At 40.0% G+C, this 12,438-nt stretch overlaps 1 protein-coding gene across 6 annotated transcripts in view; it reads right to left on the reverse strand.

Annotated features, from left to right (window-relative positions):
• TBC1D1 (TBC1 domain family member 1) overlaps nt 1-12,438 on the reverse strand; it is a 289,772-nt gene that overhangs the window by 269,236 nt on the left and 8,098 nt on the right. For all 6 annotated transcript variants that reach the window (XM_059923208.1, XM_059923211.1, XM_059923206.1 and 3 more), the window contains exon 2: nt 3,673-4,180. In XM_059923208.1, coding sequence (XP_059779191.1) covers nt 3,673-4,089 — 417 coding nt within the window. In that variant the 5' untranslated portion in view covers nt 4,090-4,180. The remainder of the gene's footprint in view (nt 1-3,672; nt 4,181-12,438) is intronic.

The following is a 12,438-nucleotide window of genomic DNA, read 5'->3' on the forward strand; positions in this document are numbered from 1 at the left end:
TTTCCTGCCACAGACCCTAACTCAAAACTAAACTTCAACCCACAACCTTATGCCACTGTGTTCACATGTGTGCTGAGGGATGTTCTTGGAAGTTATGAGAAAATGTAATCTATGGTCCAATAAACTTGGGGATTTAATGAACTAATGTACAATTCAAGAGTGCAATAGAAAGTACAGTGTTTCCCTAATACAGCAGTTCTCAGAGTGTGGTCTGTACAACTCTGTGAACCAATATTTTCCAAATAATCAATGCATGATGTTATAGAATCTTTCATGCTTAAAAGATTCATTAAAGCACAAGACAGACTAATGGATTTTAATATAACAAAGTGCAAAAAGTGCTTTGATACGGTTTCAGATTTCATATTGCAACAAACCTTTAAGAAACTACCATTTGTCGCGTTTTAGTATAGTATTAAAGAAAAATATCCACAATTTTCTAAAAAGGTTAGAAAATATTTCTCCTTTTTCCTACTACAAATCTGTGTGATGCCAAATTTTCTTCATATGCTCAACCAAAACAACATATCACAAAAGAATGAGTGGAGAAGCAGCTGAGAATTAATAGTTTACTATTGATCCAGACATGAAAGAGATTTGCAAAAAACCAAACAAACAAAAAGTAAAACTATGCCACTCTTATCACTAAATTTTTGGGAAAATACAATTATTTTTCACAAAAAAATATTATTTAGACTAACATATATGGGGCCTGTTTTGTTTTCCAATAAATTAAAACCTTTATAATTTTTCAGTTTTAATTTCTAATATAAAAGTATTAATAGATATAACCCACATTAAACTCTTTGGGATACTCAATAATTTTTTAGAGTGAAAAGGGTCTTCAGATCAAAAAGTTTGAGATGCTGCCTTAATATATTCTGATCATGGAAGCCTTTCTGTGTGGAACACCTTGAGCATATTCTATGGAACATACAATGGGAAACAGAATCTCATGTTGTGCTTATAAAACTATTCCTTTTCGTGTCTCTTCTCCCTAGACCTTCTTCAATACGTTAATTTATATACTGCTCAAAGGGTTTCCTCTCACACAGTAGTTTTGCGCTTATGACCCTGGCAGTAAATGCATATATCTTTTCTGGCAAATACAGGTGGATACTGACCTCATTTATTTAGAAGAGGCCATGATCTACAGAATTATTTCACTGAGCAAATGCTACAAATAGGAGAAATGATGACATAGGTTAACATGCTCCTACAGCAGATAATTTTCTGCTATGAGATACTGTGCCAGGATGTCCCAAGAACATGAAGGATATCATGTCAGCTAGAATCGGGGCCAATTTGGTTTACCATTCAGTTTCCGACAACAGGAGAATCACTGATTGAGATGCTTATGTTACAAATTACTCTTTTATAAAACCAGCGGGATGACAGTAATTTATTACTCTGAGTACTGGCAATTTGTTTGCAAAAATTGTAAGCAAGCCAAAAATAACTTAAGAACAGATTCATATTTCTACCGTGGCTTTTTAGAACACAGAGTAAGGCCAATTCTTTACTTTCAGCACGACTCGAAGCCCCAGTTCCAGAATTTAGTTATAAATCTCTCCTCCTGTCAGGTAGCTGAATAACTGGCTAGAAGCCTGTTCTCAGATGGCTATAAAAGATTTTGGTAAAGAGTCAAAAGTGTAAAGTGTTGAACAACTATTCCATGCAAAAACTCCCCCCAAGGAAACTCAGTCCTTATATAGAGCTGGCACGGAGTACAGGCTGTTCAGTCCTCTAATTTTCATTCTGGAATTTGTCCAAATAAGAGCAACCATTAAATTTACTTATGCAGTTTTTTAAGTGTCTAGTTTATAAAAATGTTGCTCAAGGATGACCAGGATCTCATCCTGAGAGCTTAAGACGCTCATCTTGGTCTCTTTTTCTTTTTACTTAAGACTAGAAGTGAAATTAGCATGTAATCTGCTTCTGGTAAAACTTTCTTTAGTGAAAAATTTTTATAGCCACAAATGCTTACTAGTTTTTGGTTCCATTCTAGTTCATTTAGTCCTCCCAGCAACTCTACGAGATAGAGACTATATTTATCCCCATTTTACAGATAAGGAAACAGGCTCAGTGTTGCCTGAGGCCACCTAGTTTACAGGTGGCAGATAGGACTGGAATCCCGGAAGTTAGTCCCTCTGAACCGGGACGCTGTCCCACCTGAGATGCATGAACAATAACATCGAATGCTTTTTATTAAGAAGATATCGTATTCTGTGCATAAAATAGTGGTTTTTAGCTCCAGATGAGCCATTATTTCAAAAAGCCTTCCTTACACTCCAGTGTGTTAAGCCCCAGTCTCTGTCTTCCCGTCACGCCCTGTCCACAGACCACGTGGTATTTACCTGCTGCCGCTTCTGTCTCCCTTCTAGCCTGTACTACATCCTCCCACCCAGTACCTGGAGCAACAATCTGAATGAGTGAAAGAATCAAGGAAAGAATAAACAAAAGTGAGTCTCCACAAATCCACTTAGTCACCAAGAATATTAATTTCCAAATGAGGTTCGTGCATCATGGAGGGTATGCAGAAAAAAACCCAGTGGGGTGCAGGGAGAAAACATCAGCATTTCTCTTTCTATTTACTGACATTTACCACAAGGATTGGCATTAGCATCCTCAGAGTCTGCTCCAGTGCGAGGGGCAGACAGCCACACAGGCCGGCGAGGCACTCAAGCCCTAGCGTGGGCATTCCTCAGCTTGTGGGGTTAGCAGCAAGGCCCTCGCCTGCTTGCTTGCTTTCTGTAGCCAGTTTACATGGGCCGAATTGAGAAAGTGACTGTCAGGATTATATTTTCAACTGTATCTAAAGTAACCCTCACAAAATGGCCAAGTGGCTTTGAATGACTCCTGCACAGAACTGCAAAAAAATGCTAGCAACAATACAAGCACAAATAAATGGGAAAATAGTAGAGCTGGTGATTTTTTTTTTTACCATTTCTCATATAATATCTTTCTCACCCGTATCATAAGATATAACAAAAAGCTGGTCAGATCAGACATGAAGTTAGCCAAAAAAAAAAAAAACCTGAAAGTATCAAAACTTAGATTCATATCCACTATTTTTTACCAATGGTCTCCACCTAAGTGAATATGATACCTTGGTAAACTTCCTAATAATACTCTTATACGGCTTATAAATAAATATATTTTTGTTAACAAGATCAAAAATGTGGAGCTCGCTGATCTAGAACTTTGCTACTCAAAGTGCAGTCTTCAAAGGAGCAGCGCCCCGCGTCACCTGGAGGCTTGTTAGAAATGCAGACTCTCAAGGTCCACCCCAGACCTACTGGATCAGATTTTGCATTTTAACAAGATCCCCAGGTCATTCATATGCACATTTCTGTTTGAGAAGCACTGCTTTAGAACACACATCTTAAATGATCTGAATCCTAGTAGTTCAGCTCTTATGTGTACATTTAGAAAGATTTCTCTGTTGAATTTTTGAACTCATAAACTTCTCATTTTAATATCTATTATCAAATGTTCTTCAAGACTATAAAGAACCTATCCCCGTGAACCGAAAATCCAGTGAAAAAATCTATGTATAACTACAGCATTAACTCCTTATTAATTCCAGTATCTTAAAATAAGTGTTCTGATCCTGTACAACAAAAACTATCCAGCCACACCTTCATCTTTTTGATCCCCACCTCCACTTACTTTTGTTTGACCATCGGCTTTGAGCACATAGCAGATACTCTGCTGATTGGCTGCATCATCTTTAATCAGACAAGCAAAATAACTTGGGTCGTGACTGTTATGAATCAGTTTGTGAACTCGCTGAGGCTTACACTCGAAGATGCTGGAACAGATCAGTGGATCCCATTGTTGACTTCTTCCTGGCTCAGGCTCACATCTCAGTCCGGAGGGCGAAACACAAAGGCGGACTTGCTTGGTACCAGACTCCTTTTTGGAGGACTGCCCGCTGAGCCTTCGCACCTCTGCCACGACCCAAGGCAGCATGGGCATGGTGGTCAGAGAATGCACGGGCAAGAAGCCCACCAGCTGGAGGCTATATTCCACCGAGACCTCGCTAGGAAACGGATGTTTCCTTGCTGTGAAGGTTATTGGTTCCATGTTGGGAAAGGTCTGGAAACTCAGCAAAACATTGCCACTGTTTTCTATTTTAGACCAAGCAATCTATTTTACATGCTTCTGATGCAGAATCCTGCAGGAGAAAAACAGAGGCATTAGAATTTAATGAAGTCACAGCATTTCAGAGCTTAAGAGGCTGAAACCCAAATAGAGGAAGAAATAGATATTAGTTCACATAAGCTGCTCTGCCTAGAAAGAGCTTTCTTGAAATTGTATTACATATAAAACCTGAAAATGCCATAACTGTCACACTCACTACGGGTTACAAAGATCCCACTGGGGAGACTCTGGTTAAACATAGGCCTCATAGAGCCAACAAAGGCCAGCACCATAGAAAACAATATAGTGCTGCTTGGACAGCTTTAAACCCTGCTGCATTATTTAACATACTTTCAAGGAATTTTTTAAGATGATCAAATTCAGTACTGGTGGCTCCCCCCAAAAAAGTAATCTTGCAAGAAAAAAATATCAGCTCTCTATCATCACAGTCTATTGAACCAGTCCAGTTTTCAACAACTGACCTTATCACTTATGATACCACTGAAGTTTTAAAACGCTCTTCCTGACTTCCCTGGCGGTCCAGTGGTTAAGACTCTGCACTCCCAACGCAGACGGCACGGGTTCCATCCCTGGTCGGGGAACTAAGATCCCACATGCCACCCGGCTGCGGCCAGAAAAAAAAAAAGGCTCTCCCTGATGTAGCCCAGAGGCTCTGAATCACCAATTCAAATTCCATTGACATGTACTTGGCAACTATTATGTTCTGAACACCATCATAAATATTTTGTTTCGTTCATGTACTATAAGCACCCCAACACCTTGCATCTCCTCATCAATAGAGGGTGTTTCCTGTACTAGGACCCAAACTCAACAGTGGGTAATTTTTCCTTCTCTATGGGTGATTTTCAGAAACCACATTTGATGTATCTTAACACCCTCCTGCTCCACTGGATGACAAAACCCTTCTGTCCAAAGCTGAGTTGTCTACAGGATCTCAAGCCCTATTCTTTTTTTTTTTTTTTTTTTTTTTAATGATTTTTTTAAAATTTATGTATTTCTATTTATGGCTGTGTTGGGTCTTCGTTTCTCTGCGAGGGCTTTCTCTAGTTGTGGCAAGCGGGGGCCACTCTTCATCACGGTGCGCGGGCCTCTCACTATCGCAGCCTCTCTTGTTGCGGAGCACAGGCTCCAGACGCGCAGGCTCAGTAGTTGTGGCTCACGGGCTTAGTTGCTCCGCGGCATGTGGGATCCTCCCAGACCAGGGCTCGAACCCGTGTCCCCTGCATTGGCAGGCAGATTCTCAACCACTGCGCCACCAGGGAAGCCCCTCAAGCCCTATTCTTTACTCATTTGCTCCCTGGACCTTCATTCTCTCATGTATTCCCTGATCATATATACACATGCTAAGAAGAAATTCTATGAAGACGGAGACTGCATCTTATTCACCCACAGAGCCTGACTCAGAATAGGCTCAATAGATATTTTAAGAGAGTGAATGAAGTCTCTCCCATCCAAAAAAAAAAGATATTTTCCCTTGACCTCAAACCTCCCCCGGCCTCAACTCTTCTTTCCCTACACAACTGTCTTCAAGGTAAAGTCTACACTTGCTGTCTCTACTCCCTCCTGCCCATCCACAATCTAGATTGCAGCCAGAAGTAATGAAGAGCCTCCGCAATTGCTCCCATTAGGGTCGCCCACATCCTCTGGTTGTGAAATTCAAAGGGGGACTTTTAGTCCTTAGCTGCCTTGTCCCTTCTGACGAATTTCTCAATGTTGACCACTCCATCCTGCTTGAAACTCTTCTGGTTCTCCTCTTACCTCTCTGGTTGCTTCTTTTCAGTTCCCTAATGGCTTTTCGCCCTTGCTTGACTCCATCCTCTCCCCTCATTCCACCTGCATCCTTTGGACAATTTCACCTAATCTCTTGATGCCAGTGACCACATTCTAATACTCCTGCTGCCACTGATAACAGCTTACTTTCATTAGGTACCAGGCACTTTGCAAGTGTTCTCATTTCATTTTCATAACACCCTTCATCTCTCACCTTGGTCTCAGTTAAAGACTACTATTATTGCCATTTTTACGACCTAGGAAACTGAGGTCCAGAGAGCGTGAGTCGCTTATCACAGGTGATTTGAGTTTGTACCTGATTCTCAACCTGTCCTCCTAAACGCTGCACAAGAATGCATCTACCACATAAACCCTGATGATTCCCATATGTTTGTCTCCTTCCTGAGTTCCAGATCAGGATAGTCTATTAAGTATTTCTATCTGGATATCCTACCCAGATAGCACCTCAGCCTCAATTTAGCTGTTTTAAAACTAATTCAGTCTCACCTCCCTGCTTTCCAGAACTTCTCTTCCTTCCCATAAGCTACATCTCTGCAACAGCATCACGATTTATTTTATTGGCCCAGTCAAAAGCCAAGGAGTCATTGCTGTAGACTGAATGTTTGTGTCCATCCTCCCTCCATTCATATGTTGAAATCCTAATCCCCATTGTGATAGTGTTTGGAGGTGGAGCCTTTGGGAGGTGAACCCATATGAATAGGATTAGTGCCCTTATAAGAGACCCAGAGAGCTCTCTTTCCCCTTCTACCATGTGAGGACACAGGGAAAAGATAGCAGTCTATGAACCAGGAAGCCAGCCACCACCAGATACTGAATCCACCAGCACCTTGACCTTGGCCTTCCCATCCTCCAGAACAGTGAGAAATAAGTTTCTGTTGTTATAAACTACCCAGTCTGTGATGTTCTGTGACAGCAGCCTGAACGGACTAAGATAGTCATTCAGATCCCTTCTTCACCCTATCACTACTTCTAAACTGACTTCACATCTAAACATATCTTATCTTTTCTCAGCTGGAGAAAAGGTGCCCCCATCTTCAATCCAGCCTTCACATATTTCCTAGAGTAATTCAACTAACCCATAAAATGGACCACATCACTCCTCTGCTAAAATTCCTTAATCACAGCCCCCATAAAATCCAAACTCCTCTACAAGGCATTTAGGATCTCTTCAGAATCTGGTCCTGTCTATATCTCCAACTACATATTCTCCCCTAAAATGCCCTCCTCCATGCACTTTTTGGCTCTGAAGATAGGTAACTAGGCACAGTTCCCCATATGAGATGTGATTTCTCACACCTCTGTGCCGCAGTGCATACTGTTCTCTCTCCCAGGAACACAATGCCTGGCACCAACTGTAGAGGGCCTGAGAGTTTACCCTACTTGCAAGCTAACAAGTCAGGCTGCCACAAGTTAGGCTGCCCCAAGTTAGCCTCCTGGTAGAGGACATGAGACTTCCGGGTCAGAGACAAAGCACAATTTATTACTCAGGGCAATAGCGGTAGCCACAGAGGCAGCATTTGTGTTGGTTCCCTGACCCTCAGCCCCCACAGGCCAGGTGACACCTGTATCCACAGTGGGTTACAGGAAAGGCACCTGAGTTTTGGGGGACTGAATATTTTATAGTGGGGAGTAAGCATGTCTGTCCTTCAATTCTGGAGTGTCCTCCAGAGAGAGACACTATTTCTATCTTCCATGGCTGTTGCTATTAAAAAAAAAAAAAAAAATTGAAAAGGTAGTCCAGAACAAAGCAGTCAGTGCCTCTGCTCACAAAATAGAATCATGATAGACCCAAGAAGACTCTCGCAATGACTCCCACTCTTGTCCTCTAACCTAATCCCAACTCATATACAAGGCCTAGTTCAAGCAACTATCACCTCTTCCTTGCAAGGTGATTTAGGGCATCCATCACCATGTCCTGTTGCACTTTGTACCTATCATCATATTTACTTTTAAAAGTTTGAATAGGTGTCCCTCAACAAGTCTGTAAGCTTCTTAAACTCATAAGGTTTGGGGTCTCTAAAACCAGTATTCAAATTCTAAACCTTTTCTGAACTAGAACTGAAGTCTATTCTTTTTACTCTATGTTTTTGTGTGTAATATATATGCATATATCCTAAGAATTAATTTTTATAATATAATTTGAACATAGTTAAGGGCTTATTTTTTAACTTTAAATGTTCAGAAGTTCAGAAATAAACCCATATTTTATTTAGAGTGCTAAAGTATTTCATGAAAGTGTATTCCCTGTCTCTTTTCCTTTAAAGTACAGCTTCTCTTGATGATGAAAACAGACTTGAAGTTCATATAACCCCATAAATAATGGTCTCTGTCTCTCTCCTTTTTTTTCTCTCACCTACAGGTGAAAGTGGCATTAAATGTCAGGCTCAGCTTCCACTCCTATAACTGAATCTGTTTGAAGTTCTAACTGTTGACAGCTGGTAATCCCAAGACATGTTTAAAGCAGTACTAGAATTATTACGAAGGATAGGCGCAAGATCTATCAGTTAGTGTAGATGAGGCAGTTATTAATATGGTGGCAACAAGGGTAGCAGAATTACTTTGTTTTCTTGTAAGGGAATATATGCATAGTGCAAAAAAAAAATTACACAATTTAATTATTTGAATCATTTGGTAAATAATCAGTCATCAAATTAGTTCTGCCATTTCACTGACAAAACTATTTGGATGCCTTGAGTTTTCACTTTTCAACCAGCTGGAGCACATCATAGTTTCTTTGTAAAAAATAGATTGGACCTTAACACTGTTAATAAACTATGAAATAGTAAGTTCTACTTCAGACATAGTCATAATTATTTATAAACAATTCAGATTCTGCTGACATAAGATTCATGGTAACTTAGACTAGGTAATTATTTACTGTTCAATAAAAAGTTCCATGAGGATTAGATAGCAAGACGGCAGAGTAGAAGGATGTGCTTTCACTCCCTCTTGTGAGAGCACCAGAATCACAACTAACTGCTGAACAGTCATCGACAGGAAGACACTGGAACTCACCAAAAAAGATACCCCACATCCAAAGACAAAGGAGAAGCCACAATGAGATGGTAGGAGGGCCGCAACCACAATAAAATCAAATCCCATAACTGCTGGGTGGGTGACTCACAAACTGGAGAACACTTATACCACACAAGTCCACCCACTGGAGTGAAGGTTCTGAGCCCCACATCAGGCTTCTGACCCTGGGGTCTGGCAACGGGAGGAGGAATTCCTAGAGAATCAGACTTTGAAGGCTAGTGGGATTTGATTGCAGGACTTTGACAGGACTAGGGGAAACAGAGACTTCACTCTTGGAGGGCACACACAAAGTAGTGTGCGCATCAGGACCCAGGGGAAGGAGCGGTGGCCCCATAGGAGACCGAACCAGACCTATCTGCTAGTCTTGAAGGGTCTCCTGCAGAGGCGGGGGCTGGCTGTGTCTTACTGTGAGGACATGGACACTGGCAGCAGAAGTTCTGGGAAGTACTCCTTGGCGTGAGCCCTCCCAGAGTCTGCCATTAGCCCCACCAAAGAGCCCGGGTAGACTCAAGTGTTGGGTCGCCTCAGGCCACACAACCAACAGGGAGGGAACTCAGCCCCACCCATCAGCAGACAAGTGGATTAAAGTTTTACTGAGCTCTGCCCACCAGATCAACAGCCAGCTCTACCCACCACCAGTCCCTCCCATCAGGAAACTTGTACAAGTCTCTTAGATAGCCTCATCCACCAGAGGGCAGACAGCAGAAGCAAGAAGAACTACAATCCTGCAGCCTGCAGAATAAAAACCACATTCACAGAAAGATAGACAAGATGAAAAGGCAGAGGTCTACGTACCAGATGAAGGAACAAGATAAAACCCCAGAAAAACAACTAAATGAAGTGGAGATAGGCAACCTTCTAGAAAAAGAATTCAGAATAATGATAGTGAAGATGATCCAGGACCTCGGAAAAAGAATGGAGGCAAAGATCGAGAAGATGCAAGAAATGCTTAACAAAGACCTAGAAGAATTAAAGAACAAATAGCTACAAGAATTAAAGAACAAACAAACAGAGATGAACAATACAATAACTGAAATGAAAAATACACTAGAAGGAATCCATAGCAGAATAACTGAGGCAGAAGAACGATAAGTGACCCAGAAGACAGACTGGTGGAATTCACTGCCATGGAACAGAATAAAGAAAAAAGATTGAAAAGAAATGAAGACAGCCTAAGAGACCTCTGGGACAACATTAAATGCAACAACATTCGCATTACAGAGGTCCCAGAAGGAGAAGAGAGAGAGAAAGGACCAGAGAAAATATTTGAAGAGATTATAGTCGAAAACTTCCCTAACATGGGAAAGGAAATAGCCACCCAAGTCCAGGAAGCGCAGAGAGTCAAAGGCAGGATAAACCCAAGGAGAAACACACGGAGACACATAGTAATCAAATTGGCAAAAATTAAAGACAAAGAAAAATTATCGAAAGCAACAATGGAAAAACGACAAATAACATACAAGGGAACTCCCATAAGGTTAACAGCTGATTTCTCAGCAGAAACTCTACAAGCCAGAAGGGAGTGGCATGTCATATTTAAAGTGATGAAAGGAAAGAACCTACAACCAAGATTACTCAACCCGGCAAGGATCTCATTCAGATTCAACGGAGAAATCAAAAGCTTTACAGACAAGCAAAAGCTAAGAGAATTCAGCACCACCAAACAAGCTCTACAAAAAAATGCTAAAGGAAATTCTCTGAGTGGGAAACACAAGAGGAGAAAAGGACCTACAAAAACAAACCCATTACAATTAAGAAAATGGTAATAAGAACATACATATCAATAATTACCTTAAACATGAGTGGATTAAATGCTCCAACCAAAAGACACAGGCTCGCTAAATGAATACAAAAACAAGACCCATATATATGCTGTCTACAAGAGACCCACTTCAGACCTAGGGACACATTCAGACTGAAAGTGAGTGGATGGAAAATGATATTCCATGCCACCGGAATTCAAAAGAAAGCTGGAAGAGCAATACTCATGTCAGATAAAATAGACTTTAAAATAAAGACTATTATAAGAGACAGAGAAGGACACCTCATAACGATCAAGGGAGCAATCCAAAAAGAAGATATAAGAATTATAAATATATATGCGCCCAACATAGGAGCACCTCAATACATAAGGCAACTGCTAACAGGTATAAAAGAGGAAATCGACAGTAACACAATAATAGTGGGGGACTTTAACACCTCACTTACACCAACGGACAGATCATTCAGACAGAAAATTAATAAGGAAACACAAGCTTTAAGTGACACAATAGACCAGACAGATTTAAATGATATTTATAGGACATTCCATCCAAAAACAGCTGATTACACGTTCTTCTCAAATGCGCACAGAACATTCTCTAGGATAGATCACATCTTGGGTCACAAATCAAGCCTCAGTAAATTTAAGAAAATTGAAATCATATCAAGCATCTTTTCTGACCACAATGCTATGAGATTAGAAATCAATTACAGTGAAAAAAAGGTAAAAAACACAAACACATGGAGGCTAAACAATACGTTACTAAATAACCAAGAGATCACTGAAGAAATCAAAGAGGAAATCAAAAAATACGTAGAGACAAATGATAATGAAAACACGATGATCCAAAACCTATGGGATGCAGCAAAAGCAGTTCTAAGAGGGAAGTTTATAGCAATACAAGCCTACCTCAAGAAACAAGAAAAATCTCAAATAAACAATCTAACCTTACACCTAAAGTAACTAGAGAAAGAAGAACAAAGAAAACCCAAAGTTAGCAGAAGGAAAGAAATCATAAAGATCAGAGCAGAAATAAAAGAAACAGAAACAAAGAAAACAGTAGCAAAGATCAATAAAACTAAAAGCTGGTTCTTTGAGAAGATAACAAAATTGATAAACCATTAGCCAGACTCATCAAGAAAAAGAGGGAGAAGATGAGGGATTTATTCAAATCAATAAAATTAATTTATTAATCAATAAAATTTTATTTTATTGATTAATAAATTTTATTTATTAAAATTTTAATTTTAATAAAATCTTATTAATTAAAATTTTATTTTAATAAAATTTTAAATTAATTTTATTTATCAATAAAATTAGAAATGAAAAAGGAGAAATTAAAACAGACACTGCAGAAATACAAAGCATCCTAAGACACTACTACAAGCAGCTCTAAGCCAATAAAATGGACACATTCTTAGAAAGGTATAAACTTCCAAGACTGAACCAGGAAGAAACAGAAAATATGAACAGACCAATCACAAGTCATGAAATTGAAACTGTGATTAAAAATCTTCCAACAAACAAAAGTACAGAACCAGATGGCTTCACAGGTGAATTCTATCAAACATTTAGAGAGGAGGTAACACCCATCCTTCTCAAACTCTTCCAAAAAATTGCAGAGGAAGGAACACTCTCAAGCTCATTCTATGAGGCCACCATCACCCTGATACCAAAACCAG

This window comes from Balaenoptera ricei, chromosome 5, assembly GCF_028023285.1.
Source record: "Balaenoptera ricei isolate mBalRic1 chromosome 5, mBalRic1.hap2, whole genome shotgun sequence".
NCBI lineage: Eukaryota > Metazoa > Chordata > Mammalia > Artiodactyla > Balaenopteridae > Balaenoptera > Balaenoptera ricei.